The 17,930-nt window shown below is 40.2% G+C and overlaps 2 protein-coding genes across 8 annotated transcripts; one reads left to right on the forward strand and one right to left on the reverse strand.

Moving 5' to 3' along the window:
• Window positions 1-129: 129 nt before the first annotated feature.
• Window positions 130-8,126, reverse strand: LOC113167801 (solute carrier family 35 member E2A). Of its 4 annotated transcripts, none has more exons than XM_026368669.1 (9): window positions 7,785-8,126; window positions 5,824-6,121; window positions 5,125-5,260; window positions 4,865-4,992; window positions 4,253-4,373; window positions 4,127-4,180; window positions 3,972-4,044; window positions 3,679-3,824; window positions 130-2,418 (listed from the first exon to the last, which is right to left on the reverse strand). In XM_026368669.1, the coding sequence occupies exons 2-9, from the start codon at window positions 6,089-6,091 to the stop codon at window positions 2,190-2,192; spliced, it is 1,155 nt and encodes a 384-aa protein (XP_026224454.1). In that variant the 5' UTR covers window positions 6,092-6,121; window positions 7,785-8,126; the 3' UTR covers window positions 130-2,189. The 4 variants fall into 4 exon arrangements, with proteins under 4 accessions (XP_026224454.1, XP_026224453.1, XP_026224451.1 ...); XM_026368668.1 differs by having other exon boundaries at window positions 5,824-6,264; XM_026368666.1 differs by having other exon boundaries at window positions 5,824-6,268.
• A 2,255-nt stretch (window positions 8,127-10,381) lies between these two features.
• Window positions 10,382-17,855, forward strand: LOC113167776. 4 transcript variants are annotated; one of them, XR_003299304.1, is made up of 9 exons: window positions 10,382-10,533; window positions 12,755-12,851; window positions 13,072-13,246; window positions 14,214-14,359; window positions 15,633-15,809; window positions 16,103-16,163; window positions 16,289-16,375; window positions 16,971-17,118; window positions 17,376-17,855. XR_003299304.1 is itself a non-coding variant. In XM_026368625.1 (9 exons), exons 1-9 carry the CDS (start codon window positions 10,520-10,522, stop codon window positions 17,393-17,395), a joined length of 981 nt encoding a protein of 326 aa, XP_026224410.1. In that variant the 5' UTR covers window positions 10,382-10,519; the 3' UTR covers window positions 17,396-17,855. The 4 variants fall into 4 exon arrangements, 3 of the variants coding, with proteins under 3 accessions (XP_026224410.1, XP_026224409.1, XP_026224411.1); XM_026368625.1 differs by having other exon boundaries at window positions 16,047-16,163; XM_026368624.1 differs by having other exon boundaries at window positions 16,047-16,163; window positions 16,971-17,045.
• Window positions 17,856-17,930: the final 75 nt, after the last annotated feature.

Below are 17,930 nucleotides of genomic sequence, written 5' to 3' on the forward strand. Positions count from 1 at the left end.
TACATACATATATACACATACATACACACACACACACACACATATACATACATACATGTATAATAAGCCCGATATATAAGCTGCTTACCATATGAGATCAATGTCAATACTGGCTAACATACACTCATGCAAGATGCCAAAGAGAATATACTTTTATTTTAACATTCCCACAGATACAGTTTATAATTCATCTTTCCCACCTCAACATATTCCACTTGAGAAGCTTTAATGATACAGATAAACAGAAAAACATGTTTGTAACTTCCCTCTTGAAGCAGCACTTCAAAACTTAAGACTTAAAATGGGAGCTGGGTTGTAGCATTATTAAAATCAAAGCCACACGTCTGTTTTTTTTTATAAAAGCACTTCAGCAAGAAACAAATGATCAAAACACTCACAGGACATAAACACATGAACGGAAATTTAAAAATGACATATTCAAGTCTGATAATACTTACGCAGTTGCCTACATGACACATAATTAACCTGTTTTATGAGGCACAGAAAAAGAAAAAAACTTAAACTGACAATGATTAACACAGATTTGTCCCACATGAAATCTGATGGGCTTCGTTCTGCAGTGCAAAACATGGACATGAGCAGAGTAGGAGATGGATTCAGAACTATACCTCACCATGCAGTCGTTTTTCCAAGATGTTAGTGTGGTAGTCATTTGTTTCTAGCTTTACTCTCACTACAGAAGCTGAAATGAAATTCAGCGACGACAGAGAGGAAAGCAATGGCAACACGTGCAAGTTGTATAGAACTTTTTCATGAACAATGGATGCGTTTGTTTTAAAGTAGCCGTAAAATGATCCACAGTGATGATACTGCACCAGTCACACAGGTTTTACATTAATATTTACTAGTATAAACTGAGGGCTCATAACTATTTCAACACATGTGCCACAAAGCCCTCTTTTTTTTTGAAAAAGTGGTTTAATTAAAACACTGTTTATACCACTGTTTCTGATATGATAACACAGCAGCAATGACCAGAGATCATGAGGCACAGCAACATTACTAAACAGCAAGAGGGCAATCAATGAGACCACTTGTAAACAAACATAATTTACCACTTTATTTGGGGATAAAACCAAAATCAAGTACATTTGTCATAAAACACATAATCCCTCATTGCACAGAGGGGTAAGTGCAATCAGTTGGTAAAAGTGAGCCAGGAGGTGGGTTTATAAACCGATATACAGTATGTCTACAAAAGGCAGTTTTGTATGGATTTACAGTTGGGGTTTTGATGTCTGACCGTTGGGTATAACCAACTGGAGCCAGTGAGCCGAGATGCAAAAACAAAATGTGTTTTATAAGGCTTTCTTCTTAAAGATAAGAATCTGAAAACCTAGTGGGAGCTTCATCTTTTTGCCTCCATGCTAAGCTCCCTTTGCTGCTGCATGAACTGGGAGTGAGTCAGCTTTAAAAATACACAAGTACATAAATCCAAACACACACCCACAACAGTTCAGGATAGATGATCAGCATTCCTAGAATGCAGTATTGAGCCTTCAGATGCTGTAACACATTGTTTACATATGTGTCACATGGCCAGTCCATCTCTGGCTAGACAAGCTTCCAAAAGGCCTCCGATGTCAGGCACTTTCGCCCTGTTCACACGTTTTACTCGAATGCACTGAAGAATAAATTTACATCCTATGATGCAGTGTAGGCTGCACCATCACAAACATTAAAAATCCTCCAGCTTTAATGTTCTACTGAGCAGCAGAAACTGAGCAGCTGATGTACCACAGGTGAGAGATAAATCAACAATCTCTGGAATGCAAACGTAAGAAAAAACGCTTACAGAAGTCACTTCCTTCAGACAGCTGAAAGAGACCCTGAGCTTCCCCCTGCACTGATCACCGTAGGATCAAAGATGATTAACATGTAAATCTGTCATTTGGTCAGGGACAAAAAAAAGGCCATTTTGTTCCACAGGACAAGTGATGGCTTGGTCAAAAAGACACTGACCTTTACCAAACCAGTCACCAAAGTCTACTGAAGCTCTAAGACATGGCAATGACACTGAATAGAAAAAATAAGTGGGCCCTCCTTAACTAGGATGCATGCATGGTAGATCATAAATCAGTCATCTCATCAGGACAGCCACAGGTACAGTAAGCAAACAACACCCTAATCTCATTTCAAATAGGATGTTAGTCTTTAGTGCTTAGTTCTCAGTGAGGCTGAGAGGCTTGGAAGTCCTGGCTCTGCAGTAGCAGTTTGTGGTTTTGCTCAGCAGCCATTGCCTTTAAGGTTTCCCTCTGAATCTGCCTAGCCTTGTTGTACAAGAACACACCAATGAACACGAAGACAGTGCCAGTGGCGCTGAGGATGGTGATCTGGTTACTGAACACGATGACGCTGAGCCACACCGACAGGGCATGCTTGACAGTACTGGCAACACTGAGAAAGAAATGAGGGTTGTTACTGTAAGATTTGGCATCAAATCACCTGCCATGTGGTGCACATTACATGTTTCCCAGTTCCCAGCTCCAAAATAACCAATAATATGATTGGTATTCAACACAATAACCATGCAGCCAGAGGTATAGTTTTACTAAAGATTAGCCAACCCCCCTATCAGAGAGGTTAATAGCACACTTCTTACTTCACTTTGGACATAGTGAATGTCTAATGGCATCATAAGTGCTACAATTTGCATTCAATTCATGGGAGGTGTTCTTAGCTTACACTGTTCATTTGTTGACACTGTGAAATTATGATGATCAGCAATTAGCAGTTCCTGTTGCACAGCACAGGTAGGAACATACAAAATGTAGATGTGCACAAAATGATGTTGCATCAGTTAAATATCACAACATGTATAACGGTTTTTGTTATGCATCCTTTCATGTGCACAGGCTTTGCATTTTTAACAAACATTTTAAACATTGTTAGATAATATAGTTATGTTCAGGATCAGTATCAGTGTGGTCCAACCACTAATATCATCCATACTTTATTTTTCCCCACATGCCTACATTACCCACATCCCACCTCTACTGTTGATACTTTGGTGGAGCTGTAACTTCGGTATGTTATGCTGGTAGCAGCTTCAGCAGGTTTCTACACCACGCTTCAAATGCAGACTTCATGCAACTCCCACTGAAGCCATAGTAGGGTTTATACACACACACACACACAATCCCTCTTTGATGTTTTCACCTAAGATTGAATCCTGGTCAATTTATTTAGACTTTTTGGCAAAAATCTTTAATGCTAAAGTGAGAATAGTTTTCTACAACGTAATATAAATGAAAGGATTTAAACTAAAACTAAAACCTCTCCTCAAACTTTGTAAACTCCGACATGTGAAATTTGTGCTATTCCACTTTAAGAGAAGGTGAAACTGAGGATTTGCAGTATGAACTTATGGCTGGAAATTTTGTGGAGGGTGCATATTGTTTATTAAGCAGAGATTATGTGCAGCATGTTGATAAACTTTATCAAGCACTCTGTGGTGGTGGAGATAAAATGGGTCACTCTCAGGATAAGGCAGGCGTGCCCAACAAAATGGCCACTTGTGTGTATAATTATCTTCACCATCAACTTTATCAGGAAGCAAAACCTGCAGCTGGTATAAACAGTTGGGGCACAAGGAGCAGGAACACAAGTAATCAGGTTCCCATTCAGATCTCTCTTATAGATGGACTTGACTCCTACCTGAAGGTAACAGGGGAAATTCGTCCCATGAGGGCATAGGCAGTGACACTCTGCAAGTGGAACAGGCCGCCATCGAAAAGCAGCAACAGGATAATGTCGTGACTGAAGATGAAGCTCCGTCCACTCTTCCCAATCACTGGAAGGTCCTGAAAACACAAAGACAGAATGAGGTAACTCATTCTGTCTTTGTGTCATACTGTTTCCGCTCATCAGACTTCAAGAATATTACATACACTGCTCTAGATGTGATTATATACAGCAGCAACTGCAGCAATAATTGTGTGTTGACCTACCAGGAGGAACATCCAGGCAGGTATAAGCATGATGACTGCTGCTGCACTGGTATAGAACTGCAGCTCTGGGGGGCTGAAATAAATTGGCTGAATTAGAGTCAGTACAGAAATGTGTTATTTTACATTAACGACTTTGAACAATGACATTCTTTTACCTGAATCTGTATGTGTCTCCACTTAGCAGTTTTTTGGAGAACACGTTCTGCAAACTGAGATCAGAGATAAAGGGTTAAATAAAGCATCACATTGCTACGAAACACCTGTGTTAAGTGCTGCAGTACCAGTCCATGATGTTGGTGGAGAGAGCAGCGGAGAAACCAAGTGTGTTGAAACTGATCTCTGTGGCTGTGCAAAGCGCCAGCCCAGCCATGACTGGGAACAGGGACAGGTTCACCCACACCCCTGCATAAACAAACAGCCCAACACAATGAGACATGACATTACATTCATCATCACAAAACTCAGGTACTGATTTCTAAGTCAAAGACCTACTTCTATGAGCTGAAAAGACTGATAGAGTTGTGGTGAAATAGGAGCTGTGAGCTGACCTGAAACAAATAAGGCACTCTCCCATTATCTACTAATTAGAGTTTACTAAATAAATATACTTTGTTTTATGAGTAAGAAATTATAACCTTTACAGCCTTGGGGCTCCTATTTGATCTGACAGGTATCAAACAGGTGCCATTTTTATTACACCTGTTCGGATACTTGCAGTAAGTAAAGTTATGTGAGTTAAGTAACCCATTGCAATGCTGCCTAAATAACAAGAAAACAAAGAATAGAGCTGGTGTAATTTAATTTGTCTTTAATGTTAACATTTCCACTGATCAGAATAAAAAACAATGTTTGACTATCCAGTCTCTCCTAAAGGCCACAAAATGTGCCCTTACCTGTGTACTCCCCGAGGATCAGCCTGGACATGATGACAGTAAAGATGGGAGCCGAGCTCTTCACCGTCTCTGCAAATGACACTGCCACGTTCTTCAGACTCACCAAGCCCAAGACCACTGTGGTGAATCTAACAAAGATGATGAAAAATGCACATTTAGAAATGCTGCATCTCTAAGCCAATTAATTATTTGAACAACTTTCTAATTGACTAAAATATTAAATAATAATTAATAAGCAGTTCCGCATTGATGAAACCCACCTCATGAGTCCAACAAACAACATGATCATGATGAAATTCGGAGGATACTCGGTTCTGGATTTGTGCTTGTACAGGCAACAGGGGATGAACATTTTTAGGCAGCCAATAACTGTGGTAGACAGCATCTGAACAGCACCTGGGAATAAAATTAGAGCTCATCTTAGTGACCTGGAGCAGTATAGATTGTACGTGTTTTAAACTCAATTATTGGTTTCCATTTTTCTTACATGTACATTGACTTAGAAATGACTGGGTTATTCAGCATATCATAGTAAATATTTTGTTGCATTTGCTGTAACTCTTGGTGTGACTAATAAAAAAATACTCCTTCAATGAAAACTATGTTGTTGGAAAAGTCATAATCCAAAGAAAAACAATCAACAGTGTGACCACTGTGAAAGCATTGAGATAACTTGTTTTTCTTGCTTTAGAGTGTTTCGTATCTGGCAGGAGGATCTGAGTTTTCAGAACGCTCTCTAGGCATAACCAGTTATAACGACAATGACATACATTATTGATCCCCTTGGAGAGTTTGGGCTAAGTGTCGCCCCGATATACAGTACATTTATGTTCAGCATGTTTGAGCAGTAACACAAAGTACATGTACTGTATAGACTACATACAGTAAAGTTACAAAACACAGAAATATCATGAATTTATTTATCTTAGTGGTGACATATGTTTATTATTTATCCTTACCCAGCATGCTGGGCTCCCCCTCCAGCAGCGTCAGGATGTACTTGTTGAGGAACAGGGTGCAGAAGCTGAAGAAGTACCAGAGGCCCAGGTAGGTTAGGGAGCGCCAGTTCCTCACTCCTGACTCTGCCTCGATCAATGTGGTCTCTGTGACTGTGATCTTCAGCACCTGCTCCCCCGGCAGGCTCTCACTGCGGGCCAGCACCACTCGCTCTTGGCGGGTCCGGAGGCACCACAGCGGGTACCTGCCGCTGTGCCTGCCACCTGGCATCTCTGCTGCTGCCTGAGGGCCTCCAGCAGTCTGAGGGGTTGGTGATCAGAGGAGAGATGAGGAGTCTGTGAGAGTTTTAATAGTTAGTCCATCTTCTGATTGGTCCAAAAACTGATCAGTCTCTTTGTCTTGCAGCAGTCTTGCAGGAATGCTTTAAGCTTTACTGCCTTTCTCTTTCTATAGCAGATTTAAAAAAAAATCGAAATCAGCTTCTGTCAGGTGAGATAAAAGAGGCTGAAAAGAAGGAAAACCAATTATCTCCTTTGTATAGCAGCAAGTAAGAGTTCATCTACTTGTAACAGCTTTTGAAAATAGTGTGCTGTCTCCTGCTGGTCTGATATTTTACATACAGTCACAACTGCAAAATGGATGTTTTTCTTCAACCCATGTTGCTTCATACGCAGAAGCAAGAAAAGGAATGTGAACCCTTTGCAATGACCTGTTTTTCTACATGGATGAAAGTGTGATTTAGAAGATAGGGGCGTGGTGTGAGACAGGACGATTCCTCCTACAGGTCAGTAACTAAATCCAGAGGATCACTTACTTTCCCACTAGCACTTTGACTGCTTAATAATGGGTGTGTTCAATAAAGGCACAGGTCAGTTGGTTGAAGAGCCCTAATTTATCCTCCAGCTCGGCTTCATTTCACACGTGGCCTGAATAGTGGATCGCTAGGTGCGGTTACGCCTCAAACCAACCAAAGGAAGTCCAGTTGCCACAACTCACTTTCACAACTCATGTTAAACATTTCACACTCTGATAAATCACAGCACATAGGGAAAGAAATATATATGATAATAATATAAAAAATATATATACACTTGATAGTATATTTCTATCAATATGTGAAACTGTAGTTGCTCCATAAATGTACTGGACTAAATACATCTTCTATTTCTGAAGAAATATCTAAACCAGTTAAGGACAATTAAAGGTTAGTGTGTTTTGTGTGTTAATGTTAGCAATTCAAAATTAAATTTGACCTATATACTTTAGTCCATTATTTTATTTAATGCATACCTTCCTAGAACAGTACATAAGTTCTAGGAAGGTATGCATACATAATGTGATCCATTTCTTATTTATCACAGTATTTGCATGGAAATGAGTGGTAAAGTATAAAATGCACGGCCACTATCATGATGCTACAGTACAGTGTATGTGTGGCACGGTAAAGTGTGGTCTAAGTAAACACACCCAATACTTAAGAAATATGCACAACACTTAAAAGTAAATACTCCACTGCAGCAGGTCCATGCTATAAAACTCCACTAAAACAAAGTATTTTAAAGTGTATTTATTGAATTGTATGCAGTAGATAACATACATGCACAACTACTTTGTTCAGATTTGTTGAAAACACTTTAAAAAGTGAAAAATATGATTTAAAACTCAAGAAACAGAATTTCAATCTAGGAGAGATTTATCAAAATGTAAGTATGTTTAAGTAGCCAGTAACTAAAACTAGTTACTAATCAATGTAGTGAAGTAAAAGGTACATTTCCAGATTAACTGTACAGGAGTAAAAGTAGTATATCAGTAAATTACCTTTAACCACTTTGAGAGTACAGTGTTTAAATACATTAGTCAGCTTCTTCTGGTACGAACACAATGTGTCAGGATTAACAGCAAGAAAAGTCAAATTCAACCATGTAAAAAAAAAACAAACAAACAAAAAAAAAAAGGCACTTACCTGTGTTTAAATCTGGACGCTTCAGTTTAAAAGGGTAATAAAGAAACCACCTGGCCACTGAGACGGCGACTGTGACTGAAGGAGGAAGTTGCACATTGACTAGCCGCTATTTGTTTGCGGCAACCTGCGATGCAAGAAAGCTAAATATCCCGCGGTGCAGTCCGCCATAGTCCACAACATGAGGGAGTGTTTTAACGAGACAACACCCTGTGCACGCAAACGTTTATGTCTCCGGGCTGCTCATTGCTGTGCACCTGCCGTGGAGACGTGGCTGCTAACTAAAAAAAAACAAAAAGGGCTGTGAGCGTCAAGCTAACGCGAAACCACAACACGGCTCGGCGTCTTCTTCTTCTTCTTCATGCGTCCAAGTGCGCGGCGAACAACGTCATGACGCAACGTCGCCACCTGCCGGCGGAAGCTGGGACATGCTAATTCTTGGAGGACTGAAAATGCGAATAATATCTGTTGAGAATGACTAAATTCTCATTTAATATGTTATGTTCCACAAGTTCACACTGAAAGGAGTGTAATTTAAACCAAATGCAACTAAATACGCTTTAAAATTCTAAATGGAATAATGCCATACAGTTAATACATTTAAATAATTGAATTTATTTTAGCTGTAACTGCAAATATGATGTTAAAATCATCTGAACATTTATTTTTATTGTCCACTTATCAACAGAATATGATAAAATTCTTAATTAATTTAAGTATACAACCCATTAGTATTACAGGTGGAATAGATGTGCAGGAAAGAAAAGTAGAATTAATACTTATTCTAATTGGTGAAATCTAAATGTACTAAATCACCCTCCGCTTCATGTTGAGCATTTTCCATTCATTCACTGCAAACAGTCACTAGTGCTGCTGTGGCAAGTGGAGGTCCCCAGTGCGGCAACAATAAAGTCTTTATCTTATCTTATTAATGGGGACAAGATCCACAGTTGTGATCCACAAATACACTTTAGTCAACTGTGTAAGCAGATATTTTAGATATTTACCAGTGTTAAATACTTTCTACTATGAAATTCTCTCTCTGCGTTTCTCTGTTAGTTGAGGTGAATAATGTGAGTTTGGAAGGTCAAAGTTTATTTTCTATAGATAAACTTTTACAGGGCCTGTTCATCTCTCTTGGTTGGCTCTTTTATTGTTTTACAATATTAGATCACGGTTGGTTTAATTTGGCTTTTTTTTTTTACACAGATGAACAAAAAAAAAGGACTTGTGTAGTATGTAATGAAAACAGATCTCTATAAAGTCATCTACATTTGTTAAAACCATAAAAAATACATATTTGTGTGAGTATTCAACCTTCTGAAGTTGGTATTTTGCATACACCTTTGATAATTACAGCATTGAGCCAAGCTTTGCATGTCTGGACTCTGTAATTTAGTCTTATTCTTCTTTGCAGAACAGCTGTGTAAGAATGGTGGGTGGCGGCTCTTTACAAGTCCAGCCACTAATTCTCAGTTGGATTGAGGTCTGGGCTCTGAATCAGCTGTTTTTAAACTGTGTGTAGCTTTTGCTGAATGTTTGGGGTCATTGTCTTACTGGAAAATCAAGTTGTAGTTCTCTTACAGACCGCATTAGGTTTTTCTTCCCTATATCTTGCTGCATTCATTTTACCCTGTATCCTCATACATCTCAGGCTGCTCCACACATTATGATGCTGTCACCATCATGTTTCATGCTGGGGAGGGCGTGTTTGCAATGATGTGAACGGGTTACAGAAAAGATATCTAAATATCTAGTCTGGTGGTCAGTAAGCTAAATTTCTGCATGTACAGTCTCTCTAATCACAGTGAACATTTGTAAATCACAGGAGTCACAGATGGATTAGTGGCCTATGCTAAGACCAGGATTCTCAATCCTGTTCTGGTTGTTTTCTGCTTTGTAACCCTGCTGTACCCACGACTCCTCTCAGGTGTGCTCAGTGAATCAGAAGCTGGAAGAGACCATTTCAGATGAGGGTTGAGTGAATTGGTATCTTCCAGCTCCTGATTGACTGAACACACCTGGATCAGTCATTTATCAGTCATAATGAGCTAGGTGAGTCACTTTGAAGGTGGTACCTTGAATACTTATGCAGTCACTGTTTTATATTTCAATGTATTTATTACTTGGAGATCAGTTTTCACATCGGCACAGAAGTATTTTTTTTTTCTATTGGTAAGTGTAAAAAGAAAAAGACATTTAAAAACCACGATTCAGTGCTGTAAAAAAAAGTCTACCATCACTTCGCCTACGTTGTTTGGGAAACATCCTGATCTCTCTACTCACAGCCTGATGACAAGAGGAAGGAGTGCAGCAGTATTCAAGAAGCAAAACCTGTCTCGGCCTTCAAATGAGCTCCTGGCTATTGCTAAAACTGAAACTACCTTTTCAGACCCGCACATACGTTCATGGCTGGATAATGTAAAAGCACTCCCAGTGTACTAAACACCAAAAGGCCACATGCTGCAGCTTCACTGCTTGACTGGAGGTGAAACGAGAAACCAAACATGTGACGCCGGCTGGACACCGAGGCCTCGCTCGTCCTCCAGGGGGCAGCAGCGCAGCGCAGCCAGCGAGCAGCAGCAGCAGAAGAAGAAGAAGAAGCAGCAGCTCCAGTTCCTGTTGTGTTGTGAAATGTGCAGCTGAAGTTTCGGCAGGCGGAGGATGTTCCCGGAGAAAGGCTGCAGAGGGTAGCAGGAATGTAACCTCCGGCTCCCCACAGGGTTGTCCTCAAGGAAATGGACGAGATCAGGTTGGCAGTTTAATTTAAAGACGTGTGCTTTTATGATATTTCGTCATTTGCGTCGCTAAAGCCAGACAGAAAATACCTGTTCAGAACTCTGGCAGATGTTTCTCAGATTTTTTTATACGACCACTCGTCTCACTCCATAAAATGTGAAACAGCAGGTTATTTTAATGAAACTCAAACTGTCAAAGTGAGTTAATGCAATCGGCTGTAAATAACGGGTTTGTTAATGTACTGACCGTGTTGGACTTCCTTCTTTTGACCCACCACAAGATGTCCAGTTTACTTAAGCAGAAAGTCATAAACGGGGAAATGGCTGCAAAAATTAACAGCAAAAACTAAAATGCACAAGAATGCATTTGACATTATTTTTCTATTAATTACACCTCATGATTTCCCTGAGGTGCGTGTTCATATTTATCTTATTCAAGCACCTACAGCAGGTTAACTCGCCTTCCCTCGCAATTGGACATTTTGGGGAAGTCCAGAGTTAATGATTCATCCTCATGTGTTTTAATTGAAGCGCCTACAGTGTGTCTTACTTGATTTCTCCTAAGGAAAAGGAAAAAAAAACGTGTCTAACCGTGAACAGGTTTGTACTTGCTGCACAAATAAATGGCTCAGATTACATACAGTGGGTTGCAAAAGTCAGACTGAGTAGCCCAGACCTAGTTCTGCTGTCTTGATTCTTACAGGTTTCACTTTTCCTTTTTTTTATTCTAATTATTTCATAAATGTGAAAAATTTAGAAAACTAGTAAACAAACAGGAGAGGTTATCAAAAGAAACAAAGCACATCTAGTTTGTACTTTCCACTGTCTGAAATGAAAACTGTAGAGGTGAAGAGAGGATGTGGAAAACGAAGACAAACACGAGCACGTCCGCTGGAGGGAGATGAAAGAATTTGCAAGAAAGTGTAGCCGACAGAGGAGTGAGGTTGATGCATAAACGTGGTCTAACGGGAAGAGTTATCAGAAGAAATCGAAAGGTAACTCAAAAGTCTGCAAATCAGCCGTTCTGGAAACGAGGACGGTGGACAGACGTCTTCTGACCTCTGTAAATGTGACTAAATTGTTGCCATGTAGCAATGAGGTTGCATGAATGAGATGCATGGTTGGCTATAAGCCTTGTTATCCTGAAAACAAACTCTGTGAACTCTTCTGTGAAAAGACACACACTCTGTCTGATGATACAGGTCCAAACAGAAACAGACATTCCAGTGCGGAACAGCGTTTACAGGCTGTAGCACTGTTGTCTGAGAAGCGTAGTCTGTTTCTTTCAATCTATGATCGTTTTTATTTTTATACCTCTTTCCTTACAGGAGTTTTTTGAAAAGAGACATTGTCATATTAAAATTTATGATCATGTTTTATAGGGTCACTTTGATAAATATAATCACCTTTTAGATTGGATCCTTTGGCAGATGCTTTTATCCAAAGGGACTTTGTATAGAAGTGAGTGAAGACATGAGTGTGAGATGGTGACAAACATTTTAGAAAATACACAATCATCAAAACATAGCTCAAGATGTTAAAATAAGCTTTATACCCAGCTGATAAAGAATTAACACATGTGAAATTATAATCCAATAATATCATTTGTTGTTGCAGTGAGTCATTCTGAGCAGAAACTGAACGCAAAAGGTGCCAGTAAGCAAGTTTTGCTTAATCAAAAAGGAGATGTTGCCACATATTGGATTACCCGGGCAGCACATGCTGGTGATCCTGTTAGTACGATATTGCAGAAGTCGAGACGAGATATGACGAGTGCCTGCACAAAGAGTTGGGGAGCATATTTAGAAAAGTGGGGTCTGAACTTTCTGAAGCCTGATGGACGGAGGTGATGCGCTTAGTGAAGTCTAATTCATCATCAGTGATGACCCCGAGATATGTGGCAAGTTTAGGGGCAGTGACTGAAGATCCTAAGCTGACACTGGTGCTGTGTCGTATGGAAGGTCTGACAGGGAAGATCAGAGCTTCAGGCTTGGAAAGACTGAGTTGAGGTTGTTGGAGAGACGGGCAGAGAATAGACTGATCCAGTGGAAAATAGCTGTGTCACTGGAAAGCTGTGTGAGCAGATGAAACAACTGCTCGGTGACATGCAAAGCAACATAAAACTGTAAATGTAGTGTCGCCCACAAGGTTTTCCATTCATGATAATTTAGTAAAGACCATCTGTCTCTTATGCAGTCGATTAATGAAGGCTATTTAAATGTTTTAACACCACAGTCCCTTGTTGGGCAACCAGCCACAGGAGAGCCCAGACCTTCTGTCACCAAACCTGAGGCCCAGACACCAGGAACTGATCCCAACGCCGTGTGGACCGGTGAGGGGCTTTTCCCTTTATCCCAGTATCAGTACAAGTATGTGACTAAAGAAACCAAGCTCAGTTTTATTTGTACAGTGGAATGACACAAAGGAAAGCTGAATCCAGTATGTGTGAAATGTTCTCTACACCAAAATAAATAAAATGTACACACAGTTGATGTTCAACTTGTTCAGACTTGCAGATGCCCTAGAACTTCTCCATCTCCACCCTCTTGCAGATAAAACGCTGGTCAGAGCTGTCATGTCTGCTGAAGCTCTACTTCTGCTTCACCGTAGCGTCTCTGCTGGTGCTGCTCGGCCTCACCCTGACCAGCATCTACAAGCAGCGCATGACCACGGAGGTGACCGATGAGGACAACTTCACCGTGTCACTTATCCAGCTGGTGGGAATATGTAAGTACCATCACTCTATCAAGCAGGGAAATAGCAGTTTACTGTCAGTATCTTCAGGAAGTTGGTTTCACACCACACCCATTTACCAGCTGATGAAGTTTCCTGCAGTAGTCATATGGTGAAAACTGGGGAGGACATGAAAGCTGTGGCTTAATCATTGCATACATCAGATGACATCGTCCTGTGGGACATGCAGTAGGTGTTACAGGTGATTATTTCCCCATGATGGCTTCACTGCCCTTTTTCCTGAGTGAAAAATGAACAAAAGCTTCTGTGACTTTTTACGTTTTTACTTTTTTGCTGCTGTTTTTTTATTTTAAGCATTGTACAGTTGAACCTTTTCATAGCCACCTCCTGTAAAAATAAAAGTATGGATAACTAAGTCATTTTCCATTTGAATCACCATAATGTCTGACTGTTTTCTGTCTGTGTTTTCACATTTAAGAAGCTGCAACTTGAGTATTTCTTTCCATTTTGACTTAAAGTAGTTTAAATAATACAGTAAAAAGTATTTAGACACGTTTTCTGTCAATTGATTAACTAATTTTTTAATTACGAAATGTATATTTCACAACACATTATGCAACTATATATAAAGTTTTCCATGAAATGTTTGACAACAGACATAAATATAAGAGCAAAGAGGCCTGGTGGCAGGTTCTAGCTTTCAGTTTTTCACTTTAGATGCATCTTCAAGAGGAAACAAAGTCATCAGTCTGAATTCTGACTCCAAGTTACAAGTAATAATGACAAAGTAATTGTCTTTGTCAGAGTTACATCCTTGTGATGTTAAGTCGTCCGCTTTTGGTTCTAATAATGTTGCTCATCACCCTCTAAACATGAGTTTCCACTGGATTTGAAACGTAAATACTCTGAACGTGGTAATATGGGAATCAGTACCTATGAAGGAGTATCGTTCACATGCCTCCTGTTGTATGTGAACGTCATCTGCTCTTCTCTCCCACAGTGTTCTGTTTTTACTACATCAGTCGTGGTGTGCTGCAGGAGAACAGACAGGAGCTGATGGCGTTTGTGCTCACTGTGTTGGTGCTCATTGTTCGATCAGTGGTCAACTTCTCTGTGCTGGGGTCAAAGGGCAAGCAGGAGCTGCTGGTAGGTCTTATTATCAAATGTTGATGGGGATTAAGTATTTTTTTGGCACTGAGACCTCAGTGACGGGTTGGGTCAGACTAGCGTCTAGTTATTAATGACAGGATGTTTCCTTTTTACCTGTTGAACAAAATCACCACTTGGTGTCACTGTTGTCACTCTCACGCACGTCTAGTCGTATGCTTGCGTTTGACTGGGGTTGGAGTGGAGACTGAAAACACACTACAAGTTAATCTCTATATCTCAGACGCCAAATCATCTACACGTGTGATTTGTATGAATATGGTGAAGGGTAGCGTCTAAAAGTGTACGTTGTGTGACGTAGATGCTGATGCAGGAGTGTGAGAAGAAAACAAAGCCCTAACATGGTTAATGCTCTAATAGATTTCCACATTTTGTACAGACGTGAATGAACCTTAATGACTCTAATAACAAGTTTTCACATATCTAGTGAAATCTAATCTCTAAGCGTGATTTACCATCCTGACAGATGTTATATGCATTCACATGATCATCCCTGTCATGATGGTCCAGTCCATGTGTTTATGACTAAATACTTGGAAACCTAATGATGCTCTGGTCAGGTGTACATTGTGTTTTGTGTTAATAAGCAGTTGTTGGCGCGCTAACACAAGTTGTTGACAGTTGATCTTTTACCTGTTCAGCATCTCTATGTTAACATTGTCATTGTATGTTAGCATGCTGACATTAACATTTAGCTCGAAGTACTCGTGTGCCTCAGGACGTCCTCATTAAAACACCCGAGCACAAGCTGTTACTTGTCTAGTTACAGAGGTTTGCGTTTGTGGCTTGGAGCGAGAAACTTAGGAAAAGGTGATAGATCCTAGGGTAATTAGAGACCATAGTTCTCACTATGAAATTATATGAGACAGGTCACCTCATATGAATATCTAAGCATCCTTATTGATAGTTTTTCAGACTTAAAATCTTGAATATAGCAGCTCTAGAGTCTTAGATTTAAAGCTTGCATTTGGGGTCTGGTTCAGATGGCAGGGAAACTACTCCCCTGGTTGTTACTCAGCAGGCCTCTTCCATTGGTCCAGAGCAATGTCAGAGTTGATAAAAGTAACCTTAAACCTAAAAAAGCACCATAAGGTGTAAAACTAGATGTTGCATCACTTCGACACCTTTTGCGTAAGTGTAAGTGTTTTCAGATTGTATTTTTTTTTTTTGGAGGGCTGACATCTCTTCCATCCTTGCGTGACGTCAAAACAATGAAAACGGATTAATGAGCTGTGGTCTGTTTTTGTCGCAGGTTCGTTTTGTGTGCATCATGTGTCTGGGCGGGGTGCACGTCGTCTGTACCTTGCTGCTCTTCCGGAGGCCCAACATGATGGCGTTCCGTGTCGGCGGCGCCTTGGAGAGTCTGCAGTTGCAATACTTCTTGCTTAACCTGTGTTTCTCCATGGTGACCTTTGACCTGCAGGCTCAGGTATGTGATCATTCCTCTGTAGAAAAATGCGCTTTGACGTTGCATGTAGAAACATTGGCAATAACTGCAAGAGAGCAGGTTTTTCTGGTCAAGTGGGATGCCCACTTGTTGGCCCAACATGGCACGACCAACACGAAGGTTTAGAGAAAGAGAACATAAATAAACACGGGTATATTAGAGTATGTAAGCGAACTGCTGACCGGCTTCATTGATTCATATGTTGTTGGTGTGCTTCAGTTGTGTCTGTGCATCCTGATCACGACGTCGGACTCGGCCATGTCTAATCTCAACAGAATCATCCTCGGTGTCGGCGTGGCCTGGGCCTTCCTGACCGCCGCTGTAGGCGCCGTTGCAGTGAGTGCTTTTCATCTGTTCACACAATGAGAACATAAACTGACTAGTTACAAATATTATATAACATTATTTTAAAATGGCACTTCAAAATTCAACAGCAGTCAGTTTCTGTCTTTGTTTTACAGGTTTTAAAGGAAGCCAAGGTCTTGGTTTGGGTCTTCATGGCGCAGAACCTCCCTCAGTTAGCCTTCTTTGGTTACGTAGTGTACATGGTAGGTTGGCAGTGAGTTTTCCTCAACATATTTAAATTGCTCTGAATCTGAATATGTACTGTGTGCTTTATGGAGAGGACTGATTTTGGCAGATGGCCGCCCACCCTGAGCCTGGTTCTGCTGGAGGTTTCTTCCTCTAAAGTTTTTCCTCTCCACTGTCGCCTAGTGCTGCTCAACTGGGGTTTTCTATATAATTCTGTACAGTTATATTTTTAAGGTCTTAGACCTTAACCACTGAAGTTGTTGCGATTTAGTTCTATATAAATAAACGGAATTGAATTTTCACACTGGTGCATGTTCGACCTTCCCCAAAACACAGACAGATCAGACTGTGGAGACAGAGACAGTAGCTGCCTGTAATACGATTAGTATTAGTATAACAGGTTTTTCAGCAGAGGCAGGTTTTGTGCTGAGGGCTAACTTAAACTAGACATATTTACATAGCATAGATCAGTCATCTCTTTTTTTTTTTTAGCATTACTCTCTGTATCTGTCTCTGTGATATGTGCATGTCATCATCTGTGTACAAAGTGTGATGGGCTGTACATGTATACATGGATTTCTGCTAAAAATGCTGGTTTGCTTTTAATTGCAGTTGGCGGAGAAATGGTTTCAGGATGGCATATACACCCTGGAGGCAGCTGCTGTCACTGGAGCTGTGGTTTCACTGGTAATTAAACTCGTTTTATTCTGGGGTCTCATCAGACTGGTTCACAGCTTCGGCCAAGGCCTGAGGGAGAGAAGTGAGTACTGTACTGCTGTTTAACATCTAGCTTTAATTTACTTGGTTTCAGTGCTTCAAAACTTCTTCAGACCAAACACTGCACCAGAGGAATATTGTACATTTCTAAATATCCTGAACTACTTCCCCTCGTATGTTGTCTTAAATGTGTCCCATAGTCTGATAAACTATGGGACGCAGACCTTGAGTAAGTTTATGTTGGCTAGAAAGCGGCACAATACCAAAACGTTGCCATCAACTTTACATTATTTTTTGCAGTGTTTGCACCCAGCAAGTGATAAAACATCCAGCGGTCGCGGAGCAAGGACACAGCTGCACGCTGAGGGTCTGACATTAAGAAGCTTTATCTCAGTGGTGTTAAAGTTCAAGATTATTTAGTGTCAGGCCACCAAAAGGATGAGTCAGCTGAGATGTTTTCTAATCTTATGTTTGTTTGTTTTGTTTTTTTTTTTAGCATAATGTTTTAACTAACTCTTATTTTGTCTGTGTGCCTACTGTATCTACAGGAAGTAAAAGCACAATTCAACAATCAAACATTTATGTATGCAGTTGCATCAAATGCCTTGGTAGCTTCATAATTCCTAAATGTCTAAATCCAAAGCTTCTAAAACAATTTAGTCAGTGGTCAACATAGCTCTTATTTTACAACATAACATTCACATTTGAACTTTTTTCCTGTAAATTGTTGACTGAATTTAGTTTGCTTTTTAAATCAGTTATAAATCGATGTAATTTAGTCTTTGTAGTTAACATTATTATGCCTTTGGACAACACTGGAATATTTTTATCAGCTGATTCTTTTATTTTTTATTA

This window comes from Anabas testudineus, chromosome 7 (genome assembly GCF_900324465.2).
Source record: "Anabas testudineus chromosome 7, fAnaTes1.2, whole genome shotgun sequence".
Taxonomy (NCBI): domain Eukaryota; kingdom Metazoa; phylum Chordata; class Actinopteri; order Anabantiformes; family Anabantidae; genus Anabas; species Anabas testudineus.